This window comes from Opisthocomus hoazin, chromosome 6 (assembly GCF_030867145.1).
Source record: "Opisthocomus hoazin isolate bOpiHoa1 chromosome 6, bOpiHoa1.hap1, whole genome shotgun sequence".
Classification (NCBI taxonomy): domain Eukaryota; kingdom Metazoa; phylum Chordata; class Aves; order Opisthocomiformes; family Opisthocomidae; genus Opisthocomus; species Opisthocomus hoazin.
Genome location: NC_134419.1, coordinates 74,450,130 through 74,463,074, shown reverse-complemented (window position 1 = coordinate 74,463,074; position 12,945 = coordinate 74,450,130). Strand labels below are relative to the sequence as shown.

At 45.1% G+C, this 12,945-nt stretch overlaps 1 protein-coding gene across 1 annotated transcript in view; it reads right to left on the bottom strand.

Annotated features, from left to right (window-relative positions):
* The window catches only part of PLPP4 (phospholipid phosphatase 4), a 66,825-nt gene extending 56,429 nt beyond the window's left edge, over positions 1-10,396 (bottom strand). Inside the window, exon 1 of the mRNA XM_075423842.1 lies at positions 9,992-10,396. Within this exon, the coding sequence (XP_075279957.1) occupies positions 9,992-10,047 (56 nt within the window). The 5' untranslated portion in view covers positions 10,048-10,396. The remainder of the gene's footprint in view (positions 1-9,991) is intronic.
* Positions 10,397-12,945: the final 2,549 nt, after the last annotated feature.

Below are 12,945 nucleotides of genomic sequence, written 5' to 3'. Positions count from 1 at the left end.
TAGAATGTACCCTCAGCAAGTTTGCTGATGACACCAAACTGGGAGGTGTGGTAGACACACCGGAAGGCTGTGCTGCCATTCAGCGTGACCTGGATAGGCTGGAAAGCTGGGCAGAGAGAAACCTGATGAGGTTCAACAAAGGCAAATGCAGGGTCCTGCACCTGGTGAGGAACAACCCCATGCACCAGTACAGGCTTGGGACGGACCTGCTGGAGAGCAGCTCTGCAGAGAGGGACCTGGGCGTCCTGGTGGACGACAGGTTAACCATGAGCCAGCAGTGTGCCCTGGCTGCCAAGAAAGCCAATGGAATCCTGGGGTGCATCAAGAAGAGTGTGGCCAGCAGGACAAGGGTTCTCCTTCCCCTCTACACTGCCCTGGTGAGGTCTCATCTGGAGTACTGTGTCCAGTTCTGGGCTCCCCACTTCAAGAAAGATGAAGAGCTACTGGAGAGAGTCCAGCGGAGGGCTACGAGGATGGTGAGGGGACTGGAATATCTCCCCTACGAGGAGAGGCTGAGGGAGCTGGGCTTGTTCAGCCTGAAGAAGAGAAGGCTGAGAGGGGACCTAATAAATGCTTATAAATACCTGAAGGGTGGGTGTCAGGAGGATGGGGCGAAGCTCTTTTCAGTGGTGCCCAGCGACAGGACAAGGGGCAATGGGCACAAACTGAGGCACAGGAAGTTCCGTCTGAACATGAGGAAGAACTTCTTCCCTCTGAGGGTGACGGAGCACTGGAATAGGCTGCCCAGGGAGGTTGTGGAGTCTCCTTCTCTGAAGACATTCAAGACCCGCCTGGACAAGGTCCTGTGCAGCCTACTGTAGGTGACCCTGCTTCGGCAGGAGGGTTGGACTAGATGACCCACAGAGGTCCCTTCCAACCCCTACTATTCTGTGATTCTGTGTGAAATACTACAGACCAATCTAGAAGACTCAATGAAGAGTTTCTTTATGTAAAACTCAAATAGTAATTTTTGGTCAAGCAGGAACATATCATTTTAACCCAAACTGAAACAATCTGTTTGAGCATCCATTAAACTCATTTTAATTAAAAAATGCATTTAAAAATGCAGATTGTAAAATAAAACAATTCAGTATTAATAAACAGACACTTTTTTGGCAAAGTTATTCACTACATGTAATATCAATCTATAAGTTATTTTGTTCCAGTTTTTCCTTCACAGTTGCTGTATGCAATGACTTCATTACTTTCCGGGGGGGGGGGGGGGAAGAAAGAAAGACCTGTCTAACAATATTCACAATCAAATCCAACCATATTAAAATCACTCGGTCCAGCAACACTTGTGTGAGTAACCGCATGTTCCAGAGCATTAAGCATGTCTTTGTGAAAAAAAAATATATAATCACTGAGAACAGGAACATCACTTCTAGCATTTTGTAGCACTCACTGAAGTCCAATAGCACCAGGTACACTCTTGTAAAGCACCTTAGACACTAAATGAATGGAATTATTAATGGTCTCTCTGCAGGCTATAAGAGTACAGTCAGGCTATTAGATCTGTTCTCCCATTAGTGAAAATTGGCAGCTAATGAAAATATAACACTTTATATCAAATGATACTCTCCTCTGTTGTTTTTGATTTGCAAGGCTTCACAACGCTTGGCAGGGTGCCACAAATCCTTCAAAACTGAATTATTTCAGAGCTGATGTTTACACCTCCGTTATAAATCCTAAAGAAGCAGTAAAACTTTTCACTCAAAATAGAGTAACATGTTGAACTGCAAGACTGCAGAGTGAAACATTTCACCTAATGTAGGATTTCATTTTCCCCAGAATCTCGTCAGTGCAGAATATTTAGGATATAGTATATGGCACACCACTGCCCTCCAGCCAGAAAGGACCATCAGCTTCTGCTCAGTCTTTGCTAAAGTGTTCTCCAAGTAACTCCAAATTGGTAACCGTTTCCTCTTCTGCCCATCAACACAAGCCAAAAATCTCTTACAAGAAATTTTGCTTTAATGTCTTTCAAATTTTCTCGCACACTGGGACACTCTCAGGCAGTACAAACCTCAGGCCACCAAGCAGATCCGTGCCAGCTTACGAGGTCACCTAGCCTGTCTCCTCACAGCTGTGCTGCAAAGCCAGATGTTATGTAAAATACTCCCAAGATACTTTAGCGTGACATGCTTTTCAAAATTTCCATTGGTGGAGATTCTACGTATGCCTCAGGCAATCTACCACGGTGCTCAAAAGTCCTTACAATTAGGTTGCATTTCCCCACACTCAGCCTAAGTTTCCCTTGCTACAAGCTTAAAAATCTTTCCTTTCTGTACAACTCCCAAAGGACACAGAGAGCAGTTTGCCTCCTTCATACATCTTTCAGGCAGCTACTTACATGTGAAGATTACTGCCATGTCTCCTCAGGTTTCTAGATTGAACAGCTCAATTATTTCCATTTTTTCTCAGAAAAGGTGTTTTGTATACCCTTCTTACCATCTTTCTCATGCCTCCTCAATCCTCTGGAACTCACCTGCATAAGTAAACTTCATCAGCCACTTACTGTGAAAACACCAGTTGTAAAACCTGTTACTCTAGCCTACAGAAAAGAAATCCCCACTTATTGCATTTTCTATATATGCAAGTTTAATTAAATTCAGCGGTATTTTAACAAGGAAAATATTGAGCCACTTGGATAGTAAAAGCTAAAAGTGCTTTGTAACGCAGAGAAATAAACAAATACAGCACACAGTGACTGCAGCAATCTGATTTACAACAAAGAAACATTCCTAATCTAGTTTTCTGCAGAATCATATAGATCAGTCACAGAGTTTCTTGCATAGTAATGACTTGTGGTCCAATAATCACAAGTTTACCATTTACAAGGCAAGGGAAAAACATGAATGGAAAGTACCTGAAAACCCACATACTTATGAAAAGCTTATTTCAAGTACCACACCTAATGACAAGTTTGTCTCTGCTATGAAAAGAATCTAATTGGATCATCCGTAAAGCAGTCATTTGGATTCAGAAACCTGTGAAGCTTTCCTTAATCTTTCAAGTCCCTGACATTCATCAGTCAGTCACAACCAGTACTTTAACCAGGGACACAGGTATTGTCTTTAGAGTTCTCTCTGTCCGCTGATCCTTGCCAATGTAGCTGCAGCACTGAAACACCCTGCTCAGTATCGCTACAGTGCTTACAAAAAAAAATTTACAAGACACTAAATGAATCCTTAATCCATTTTTCGTGTCAATAATTCTGCCAACTATTTCCAAGTAGTCACTTTTCCAAGTCACCAACAGACTGGGAGTCTATAAAGATCTTGGTTTACCGTGCCAGGTATGAATGCATTCTAAGCAATAAGACTGTGCTTTTTACAAAAGTCTTTGCCATAAGAAACACAGTTGTCCCACAGCTTGACTCTGCTCAGATCAAACTATAAAAATCAATTTTTATAAAGAAAAATTTCCCTTACAGAAATCCTGTCAATCTTAGCAGCATTCTCACTACAAAACATGCTCAATCCGGGCTGGGAGCAAATAAATACAAAGTGCCAAAGTCAGTGAGTAAATAGAACTCGGCAAGAAGAGACACAACCTCAAAACTCTGGAGCAGATGTTTGGGACTTACAGCAACATCCTTTTTTAGCATGTATTCAGCTGCGAGATTAGCCATGGACATCAACTGTAAATCCCATCCTATTAACAGGATAATTAGAATTCCAGCCATTAAATCCTCTTCCCTTCCTTCCCCTCCCCCCGCCCCAGCCCCAGGACCCAGGGGAGACAAATGAAGTAAACTTAGTTCTACGACCTATTGATACTACAGTCTGTAAAACAGTGTATCTTTTCCATAGCCCAAAGTCTGCACAAAAAAAACAGGTACACTTTCTCCTGAATAGCTGTTATTAAACTCAGGAAACTCCTACACTAGTTTCAATAAATAAAATAAGAAAACAATGGAAATGGAAGCTTCAGCTCAGTGGAACACCAAGTACTAAGTGTCTCTGCTAGCTTGATGATATTTCATGGATATTAGGACAGGCACACGGTCGTTTTGTTGTGTTATTACACCAAGTAGAATAAGTATTTACGGCCTTTTGTTTTTACAGTAACCTCTCAAGGACGCAGAGCTGAGCAAAGTTAAAATTCAGGTTGCTTTGTGATATATCAGCTGCATTCAGCGAGTTAGAGAAGCTCCACGGCATTCCAATTCTTCTAGGACTTCAAAGGTATAACACTCTGCTGAGCGCTGGAACAAGTCTGTTGCTTGCCACTGGAGCTCAATACACAACCTTTGATACATGTTCTCAGATCCCAGGCACCAGAGAGGCTAAGGTCTTTTTTATAGCAGGTCTTTCCCTTAACCTACTCAGTGAACTAGACTTCAAGCTGGGCCACAAAACTAAATCTTTCCCTCGTTTTAGTGCCATCTAAATTCGGTTTTATAATACAGGACCTCTTTTTAAGCAGGTTAGTAATCAAACACATTGATATTCCCACTTCCTATTATCATTATTATTTGAGGGAGCTGGGCTTGTTCAGCCTGAAGAAGAGAAGGCTGAGATGGGACCTAATAAATGCTTATAAATATCTCAAGGGTGGGTGTCAGGAGGACGGGGCCAGGCTCTTTTCAGTGGTGTCCAGCGACGGGAGAAGGGGCAACGGGCACAAACTGAAGCACAGGAAGTTCCATCTGAAGATGAGGAAGAACTTCTTCCCTCTGAGGGTGACGGAGCCCTGGCACAGGCTGCCCAGGGAGGTTGTGGAGTCTCCTTCTCTGGAGTTATTCAAGACCCGCCTGGACAAGGTCCTGTGAGCCTGCTCTGAGTGACCCTGCTTCGGCAGGGGGTTGGACTAGATGACCCACAGAGGTCCCTTCCAACCCCGAACATTCTGTGATTCTGTGTGATTTGCGAAACTAACACTGAAAAAGCACCAAGTATATTCAATGTTCAATGGGTTTGGCTGCTGTCCACATACCCCATGCTAAAGAATTTGTCAACTAAATGAACAAAGGGTGAGAAAAAGAAGTATTACTCTCACTTTCTTGATGAGAAATCAGCGTACAGAGAAACGAAGTCCAAAACTTTGAAGATCAGAAGCCAAAAATCAGGTTCCAAAGTCAGAATTATGGGATACTCAAATTGAGAACGTAGGACACAAAAAGACTAAGCAGCTCATGCAGCCAAATACCTAGTTTGCTTTGAAATGTTCAGCTAAAGAGCCTAGACTTAAAACGTGCTTTCAAATCTTCATCCAACTGATTTGTGTAATTTGGCAGTGTTTGTGTCAGCATGACGAAATAAATCTTTGTCTCAGATTGGTGATTTCTTCTCAATACCGTTTCGCTTGTATTACCTACAGATCTCCAACTGCTCATGATTCTCAACTCAGTCTGTCCTCCAAAAATCCAGCAGATATGACAGAGAAAAGGCAAGTGCAAGCTGTGAGAAAAGAGTACAGCGGAACGGAACCGCAGCACTGTGGAATTTCCTCAGCTAATTGATTTTCTGTCTGTGTTAACAAGACAATACATACTACCATTTATGAACGCAACATATGCAAAATACCCAGAAGATCACCACCCCATGACAATGCAAGCTACCTGACAGAGGCTTTCAGCCTAAATTATTTTATGTATACTCATAACTTGATTAAAATCTTAATATTGTAAACTGACAAGAAACTCAACATGCACAGAAACAATTTTTATTTACTTAAACCAGAGTCTGAACATGGTAAATATACACATGAAAGACGTCAGCATTGGTCAACTCTGTACACTGATATGTGTGAAATGTACACGTATGTTAGCCTGCAAATAAACATCTATCCCCAAGGGAGGCTGCTAATGAGACTGGGCTGCAGGGAAGATATCCAATTACTCCAAACGGCATTTATGTTTTAATCACATCATGCTCACTGAAGAGCTCGAGGTTTGATGAGGCAATCCTTGAAAGACTGTCTTTTTAATCAATTAGACAGCTCTAGAAACATCAGCGGTATGCTGTTGACAAGTCATTGTGCTAAATATACTACAACACACGCAGATTCTTCTATCTTCCTACCACGACAATGATGTGGTCTTCTGAAACAGATGAAAAAGTTTTTCTTGTAGGGGATATCTAAAACAGAACAACATGTATTTTACCAAGAAACTAAGACATCCCTACTGGCAATTACAGGCTTACTCTGAGCTACCACTCAATGAATTCTTATTAGGACAGATGAACAATATAATTTTAAGGGCATCATTCCTGTGTAAAAATATCAGACTTGCTCACAAATCTTTCTACAATTACCTTAACTGAAAAAAAAGTCAATCACAACAATTTGCTTTCACGAGCATTCTGTAAGTGACAAAGGCTACTGTCCACATGGAGCAGTGAAAAGACTGATCACATTTAACCCGTTTTAGCATTAATCAAGCATCTTGAAAAGGTCCAGGTCATAGGAATCAGTACAAAATGAAAAAAAACACAGAGATGCGAGACCTTAATTCAATCATTCTTCAAGTTAGTGTTTTATTTTTTTCTGTAAACAAAGTACACTCTCACAGTTGTTCTATTAAACCATTGACCATTTCTACTTCTGAGACCTTACATGAAAAATTTCCCTTTGAAAAAATCCAGTTCTGTACTCACAGATATTTCTTAAGAAATACAAAAATAAACATATAAAAATATGAAGTGAGAATTGATTAATATTTGAAACTGCATAATATAGCAATGATGTAATGTTCAAATTATACCGTGAAAATTTTCTTTGCCTAGAAAGTAGCAAACCATCTATGCTCTTTCGGATCAGTTCAGTCCAGTCAAAAGGTGTAAGGCTAAATATTTTGAAAACTAAAAATGAATTTGTTAATGTCAAGGAACTAGGAAAAACTGTAGGACACAACAGAAATATCGCTGTCCTCACAGTTTGTAACTTGTGACTTCAGAGCTACTTTGCTGAAGGTACTCAAAGAACATCTATTTACCTTGCCAGTAAAGTCTGCATGTAGTATGCTTTTGATTGCAACCAGTTGTGTTTGGGTTTTGGCTGGTTTGTTTTTTGGGGGTTTGTTTGTTTGCTTTAACTCCTGCTTCTGAATTTCAGGCAGTTGTAATTTTTCTAACAATTCTCTTCTAACTAGTCCCTCCTTCAACAGCAGTAAATCCTGAGGGCTCAAATGCCCTTCAGCACAGATCTTTGTAAATTCACAGAAGCCCAAGCTGCTTCATTTCAATACCTAAACTGGTCTTTAATTGCTAAGTGAACACTTAGCAATTGCTAAAACACAACATCTAGAACTGAGTCAGCTGTTGTCATTATCCTCATCCAACGCGTGTTGAATTCATCCAAGCCAATACACAACCATCAAAAATGCGTATTACTTGGAATAGTGTACATTTGCATGATAGAAGAGAACTCAAATAACAAGTATAGATTTTTGCCTTTGGTGGAATGACTAAAGTTGATAATTACGGCAACTGGGGGAAAAAAAGGTTGTGAGTCTTCTAAGTATAGAAAATACGGCTGTTGTTGCTGTAAAATACATTCAAATTGGCAATACATTCCATTTCAGCAATCACCAACATAAGTTTTCACACCTCCATTTTTATGAAATGCCATTTATCATCAAGCAAAACTACAACAGGGAATATGCACCTTTTTCTTTTGCATTTTATGGTACAAAATATGCCAGTATATTACTCTGAGTGACATTAATCAGTAGGTTGAAGCTAAAAAGACATCTGGGAGGCACAGATGGTTCACAACTGGCAAATAGCTATAGAACTATTATCTTCAAGGTCAGATTTCTAGCACTACAAAGGCTGGTAGTGACCCAAAGTCATCAATACCTTTTTCGAATGAACTAATTCTCTTCAGTCCAGTTCCCGGTGGACAAACACCTGTGTTGCAGATGGCATTCACAACAGAGATGATCTCTGACCTAGCCTCAACCCGTTGATGTTAACTTCATTCCTTCCCAAGGGAGGTGGGAACCCCACAGACTTTTCACTCCTAGAAATAGCTTCTGCAGTAGAGCTTACATTGCTGCTGCCCGAACTCCAGTCCCAAGGCTTCCGAATTCAACAGTAATTGTTTATACTCAAAGAGATTACTTCAATGAACTCAACACTCCATCCTTGCCCTGCCTGTCTACAAAACCACAGAAAACACAGTACTTGAACCTTTATAACACATAAACTCCAAAATATGAGTAACGGCCTCTTTCAAAAACCTGAGAGACATACTGAATACTATTTCAATAGCAAAGAATTAATTTGGCATCAAGATTATCTGAATATAAAAGCCATTTTTCTGGTCTAGATAGAGATCATGTTTTTGCAGCCACAAAGTGCAGTTCTTCATAATACTAAACACCACTCTGGATGTGAATTTAGAATACTACATGTTTGGGATGTTTAAATGTCAATGAATTCTCCAAATGACCTCTTACAATATTACAATTATTCGCCAGAATGTCAAGAAAGAAGAAGCCGAGCTACATGAAAACGTGAGAAGTGCTCGTGTAGCCCTTCAGCATTATGGTGGCTCTACAAAAAAGCATTTCCTTTAGCCACCACTCCGACAATTTTAGAACTACAGCGTAAAGAATAGCGAAAATTACAGAATGTTTTAGAGAGGAAATGAGGAGAGAAGACAAGCATAGCCTAGACATTACTACTTATAATGGGGCATGATTTACATACCATGGCAATAAGTTCTATGAAGAGGTCTCTTACTGGATGGTGTAAGTGATGAACTACACGTGCAATTGTAATGAAGGGAAAGATTCTGATGCAGCATTAATTTCTGAGGTCTTTGCTCACCCTGTAATTCCATATATTCCAGGAAAGAGTTCTGTTGGAAGGAACAGGTCTACTTTCAATGTAAGATGCAGCTGAACTGAAGGGTATATCAAAGGTACCTTACAGGTTTTTGAAGGTATCAAAGTTTATCCTAAAAGGAAGAGGATGACACTTACCAGGCACATCGCAAATCAAAAGATTTGCATCAACATTTGAGAGAAACGAGCACCAAGGAAAAACACAAATATCAGTAAATGGGGCAAGGCATTCATTAACTACGAGAAGTTCAGCAAGGAGCAGCACCGAAGCATTCCAGCGTCACCAGCTGTACATCAGTACCACCGCCGGACAGACGCCCTACGCTACCAGCGCCCGCACCCCTGAACAGCACCCATCGCTCCGTAGACGAACGCGCGAACAGTCAGCGGAATCCCGTCTAGTTTCTGTGATGCTCCCGAGAGATCACAAAGATCGCAAATGCTCATCTTTAAACATCCAGCAACTCGAATGCAAACTTCTATGAAGAGCACAACTTTTCATCGTTCAAACGCATGGAGAACACGAACTGCCAGGGAGAAAGGGCGAAAGGGAGAAGCCTGCCCGAAGCAGGCAGAGTGAAATAATTCCTTGCTCCTAAAGAATCAAGAAGGGTCCTCCCGGAGCGACTGCTGCCATCCTTCAGCGCCCAGATCCCCATCCCTCTCCCTCCCACAGGCCAGCCTGCGCCAGGCTGCCCCAGCCCAGCACCCCGAGCCCTCCTCAGCTCCCCGGTTCCCGCCGCTGCGGGGCAGGTACAGCCTCGGCGGGCGAGACCTTACAGCAACGACTACAGGGTCCAAGCGAAGGCAGATGCGGGGGGTTCGGGGGGGGGGGGGGGGGGGGAGGGGGTGTTTAACGTCTTGCTCTTTGCACGCTTCCCTCACAAAACTGTAGGTTCCCCGACAAAAAAATTTCTTCGGCAAAACCCCGGGGCGGAGAGGGCTCCTGCTGCGGGACAAACGCCCTTCTCCCCGCACCGCGGCCGGGGGAGCGGCGGCAGCTTCCCCCTCGCCCAGGGCCGCCCCGAGGGGCTCCCCCGCCGTTAACCCGCGCGGAGGGGCGGCCGGCCCCGCACCCCCGCCCCGGCCATCCGGCGCCGCAGCAAAGTTGAGGCGGTCTCGGAGGCAGCCGCACGGGCAGCAGCCGTGTGCCTCCCACCCCCGCAACCCCGCTGCCCGGCGGGTACTCACACGAAGACCCCGAAGAGCAGGACCCGTACGCCGATCTCGATCGCCAGCTCCCGCATGGTGGGTCCCGGCGGGCTCCCGCAGCCCCGCGCCGCCGCCTCTCATTCCCCGCTCGGGGCGAGGGCAGCTCGGCCGCCTCACGCCGCCCGCCGGCAGCCGGCCCCTTCTCCCCGAGGGCGGGCGGCCGCCTCGCTGCACCCCGCGGGGCGCAGCCCGGGCCCCTCCATTTCCCCTCAGCCGCGGGGGCGCCGCGTCCCGTCGGGAGGTGCCGCGCTGCCGGGCTGCCGCGGCGGAGCCCAGCGCCGGCACGGGGAGGGGAGGGTCCCGCTCGGTGACAAACGCCGGGGGATCCGGGGGATTTCCCGTCCCCGCCTCCGCTGCGGAGGGGGCCGGGCGCCCCGCGGTGCCGTGCGGGGGCGAAGGGGCGCGGAGCGCGCTCCCCCCCCCCCGACTCCTCCAGCGCGACGCTCCGCCCGGCGCTGGCTGGGAGGGGGCGAACCCGCGGCCCCGCCGCAGAGCCCGGGCACGGCGCGGTGGGGAGCCGGGCTGCCGCCGCGTGAGAGCTTTGCGGAAAGATGCTGCGAAAAAAACCCACCCCGAAACACCAGGAATAAAGAATAGCGGCTGTTGGTAAAGATTTAGACTGCTGGTCGTCTGTGCAGCGGGCAGCGGCATCCCGGACCACCCACGCTGACACCGAGCCTGGCACGTCTTTAATCTTCGCAGAAGGGGCTAACAGCGTTGGGATGCTTTCTGCGGTAGAACAGGCTTTCCGCCCATACGGACATTCAGGCCGTTTTAAACCCGGCTCCTTCTCGTTAACGCGAATAACCCAGCACGTCACTCCTGCTTGGCTTGGGCTGGTTCTGCCCGGTATTTAATGGTATAGCCTGAATGCGCGTTCAGTTCAGCGTCTGTCCGTTCCCGGAGCTGGGTCCAGCTCAGCGAACAGGCAGAGGAGGTAGTTAACGTGGGACTGCAGGTTGCTGCGATGGGAGAAAGGCAGCAAAACAACCAGGGCTTTGGTTTACTCCTGTGGTTCCTCCAGTCCCTCCTCTGCTCCTCCCGAGGGCAAGCCCTGAGCCACCCTAATACTTGTGTTGCCTTAGCCTAGTTTTGCAGAGAGTTTGTTTAACTCCCTCTCTGCGTGGAAGGACAGAATCCTGAACATCTTTATTGTAAGAGAAATTCAGCCTTAAGCCACAAAATGCAGCAAACTAATTCGCATTTAAATACATTTAATTATCTGCTTTCCTGTGGCCTTTGAAGGTGCATCCTTCAGGAAAGTATTCATAGCTATTAATACTGCACATAGTTACAAAGCAACCATCAATATCGCAGTAGGGATCCAATTCACTTTAGTACATGATTATTACTAGAGAATTAATGCCAGAGAGGCTTTATTAAACCGATCTGCTTAATATACCCACTACGCATCAGATGAAAGCTTTGAACTCTGAATTAACTGCCACATAGTAAAACCTCTACTGACCACGTTTGTGGAAGAACAGAGGCATAAGCTTCCGTGCTAACCTCGTCTACAGATAACTACACCAGTGGTAGATTTGTTGCAAGGAGGGTGACTGAAGCCCAGAAAACACAGGTGTGTGACTGGCAACTGAGAGAGCACTTAAAATGCTAGTGTTAGTTAAATGAAGTCTGCTGCCTCCCTCGTAAGCCTTATTTCACTAATTTTCAAGACAGAGCTTGGCCAACTGTTTACATTCTGGATTTTTAAAAAAAGTGATTCTGTTTCAGGAAACAAAGCTAAATTGTGAGATCTCCGTATTAAGCTGCTGTTGTTAGTAAAGGACATGTCCCCTTCCTTTGAGGACACTCAGTTGGTTTGTCTTCTATTGTCAAATATTTGTACTCCCTCTAGTTTGTGCCTCCGATGGCTGAACGTGTGTGCATTGTTGCTAGGTGTGCGCAAGAAAAATCTTTGTTTTCATGAACAGTCCCTTCCTTACAGCAGTAGCCTCATAATTTGTGTGAATCAAGCCAGTCACGGAACGAAGAGCTGCAGGGACTCTCAGGTAATGCCGGCAGCCTGCGCTGCAGCTACCGGCTCCACGCAAGCTGCGGAGGAGGCAGGTGACAGAAGCGCCTAAGTTCTGCTTGAGCATCTAGACAATATATAGTGTTTAAAATGTAAACAGTTACCAGTCACACATCTTTTCCCCTTTTCATTTTTGTCCTGGAATAGTGTATATCTCTTCAGCCGTGTTGCCTCAGCCTGTGGATCCTTCAACCCCTTTGACTTGGCTACGGCACCTTCACTACTATCCTGCTACAGAAGGGGGGATTTTCCTCCCAGATTTGTATTAGTGTTTGGGACCATTCAACAGTTATCAGCAGAGCTAATAAACAATGCTAGTTAGAAACTAAACAGAATTTGTCCTGCTGCAGCTATCTGCTTGCAGCATTCTGATTCTCCAATATGTATCAGCTGTTGGTGATTTATGAAGCATAAATACTTCAGATTGATTTTTTTCAAAACTAGACCCAGCTTGCAGCTGGCTGCTGGACAAAACTTGTTTTGACTTTTATACCAAACAGGAATTATTGCGGTAATTGGCAAGGAACAGGTTTAAGGCTACGTTGTAGCACTAAGCTACAACCCTGCAGCGGGAGCAGTGCAGAGTCACCACGCTGCAGCAGATCCTCAGAGCAAACCACAACAACCCTGGGAACAGCCCAAGTCCCTTTTCATCCCAGCCCTACAACAGGCACAGCAGGTGCTTCCAATGCTTCTCATTTTCTTAGGTGTGACTGCAAAGGAGAGAGAACTGATCCCACTCCGATGGAGGCAGCTATCAAGCCAGTTCGGTGGCTAGCTGGGGCTCTCTATTTTTCTCTCACAAGGCTTAGTCTCTATTTGTACTGACTCCAGTTGTGGAGCAGAAAGGAGAAAGCTACTTGAGTCCTTTCCTCCACTGTATCCTTAGAGGAAAGGA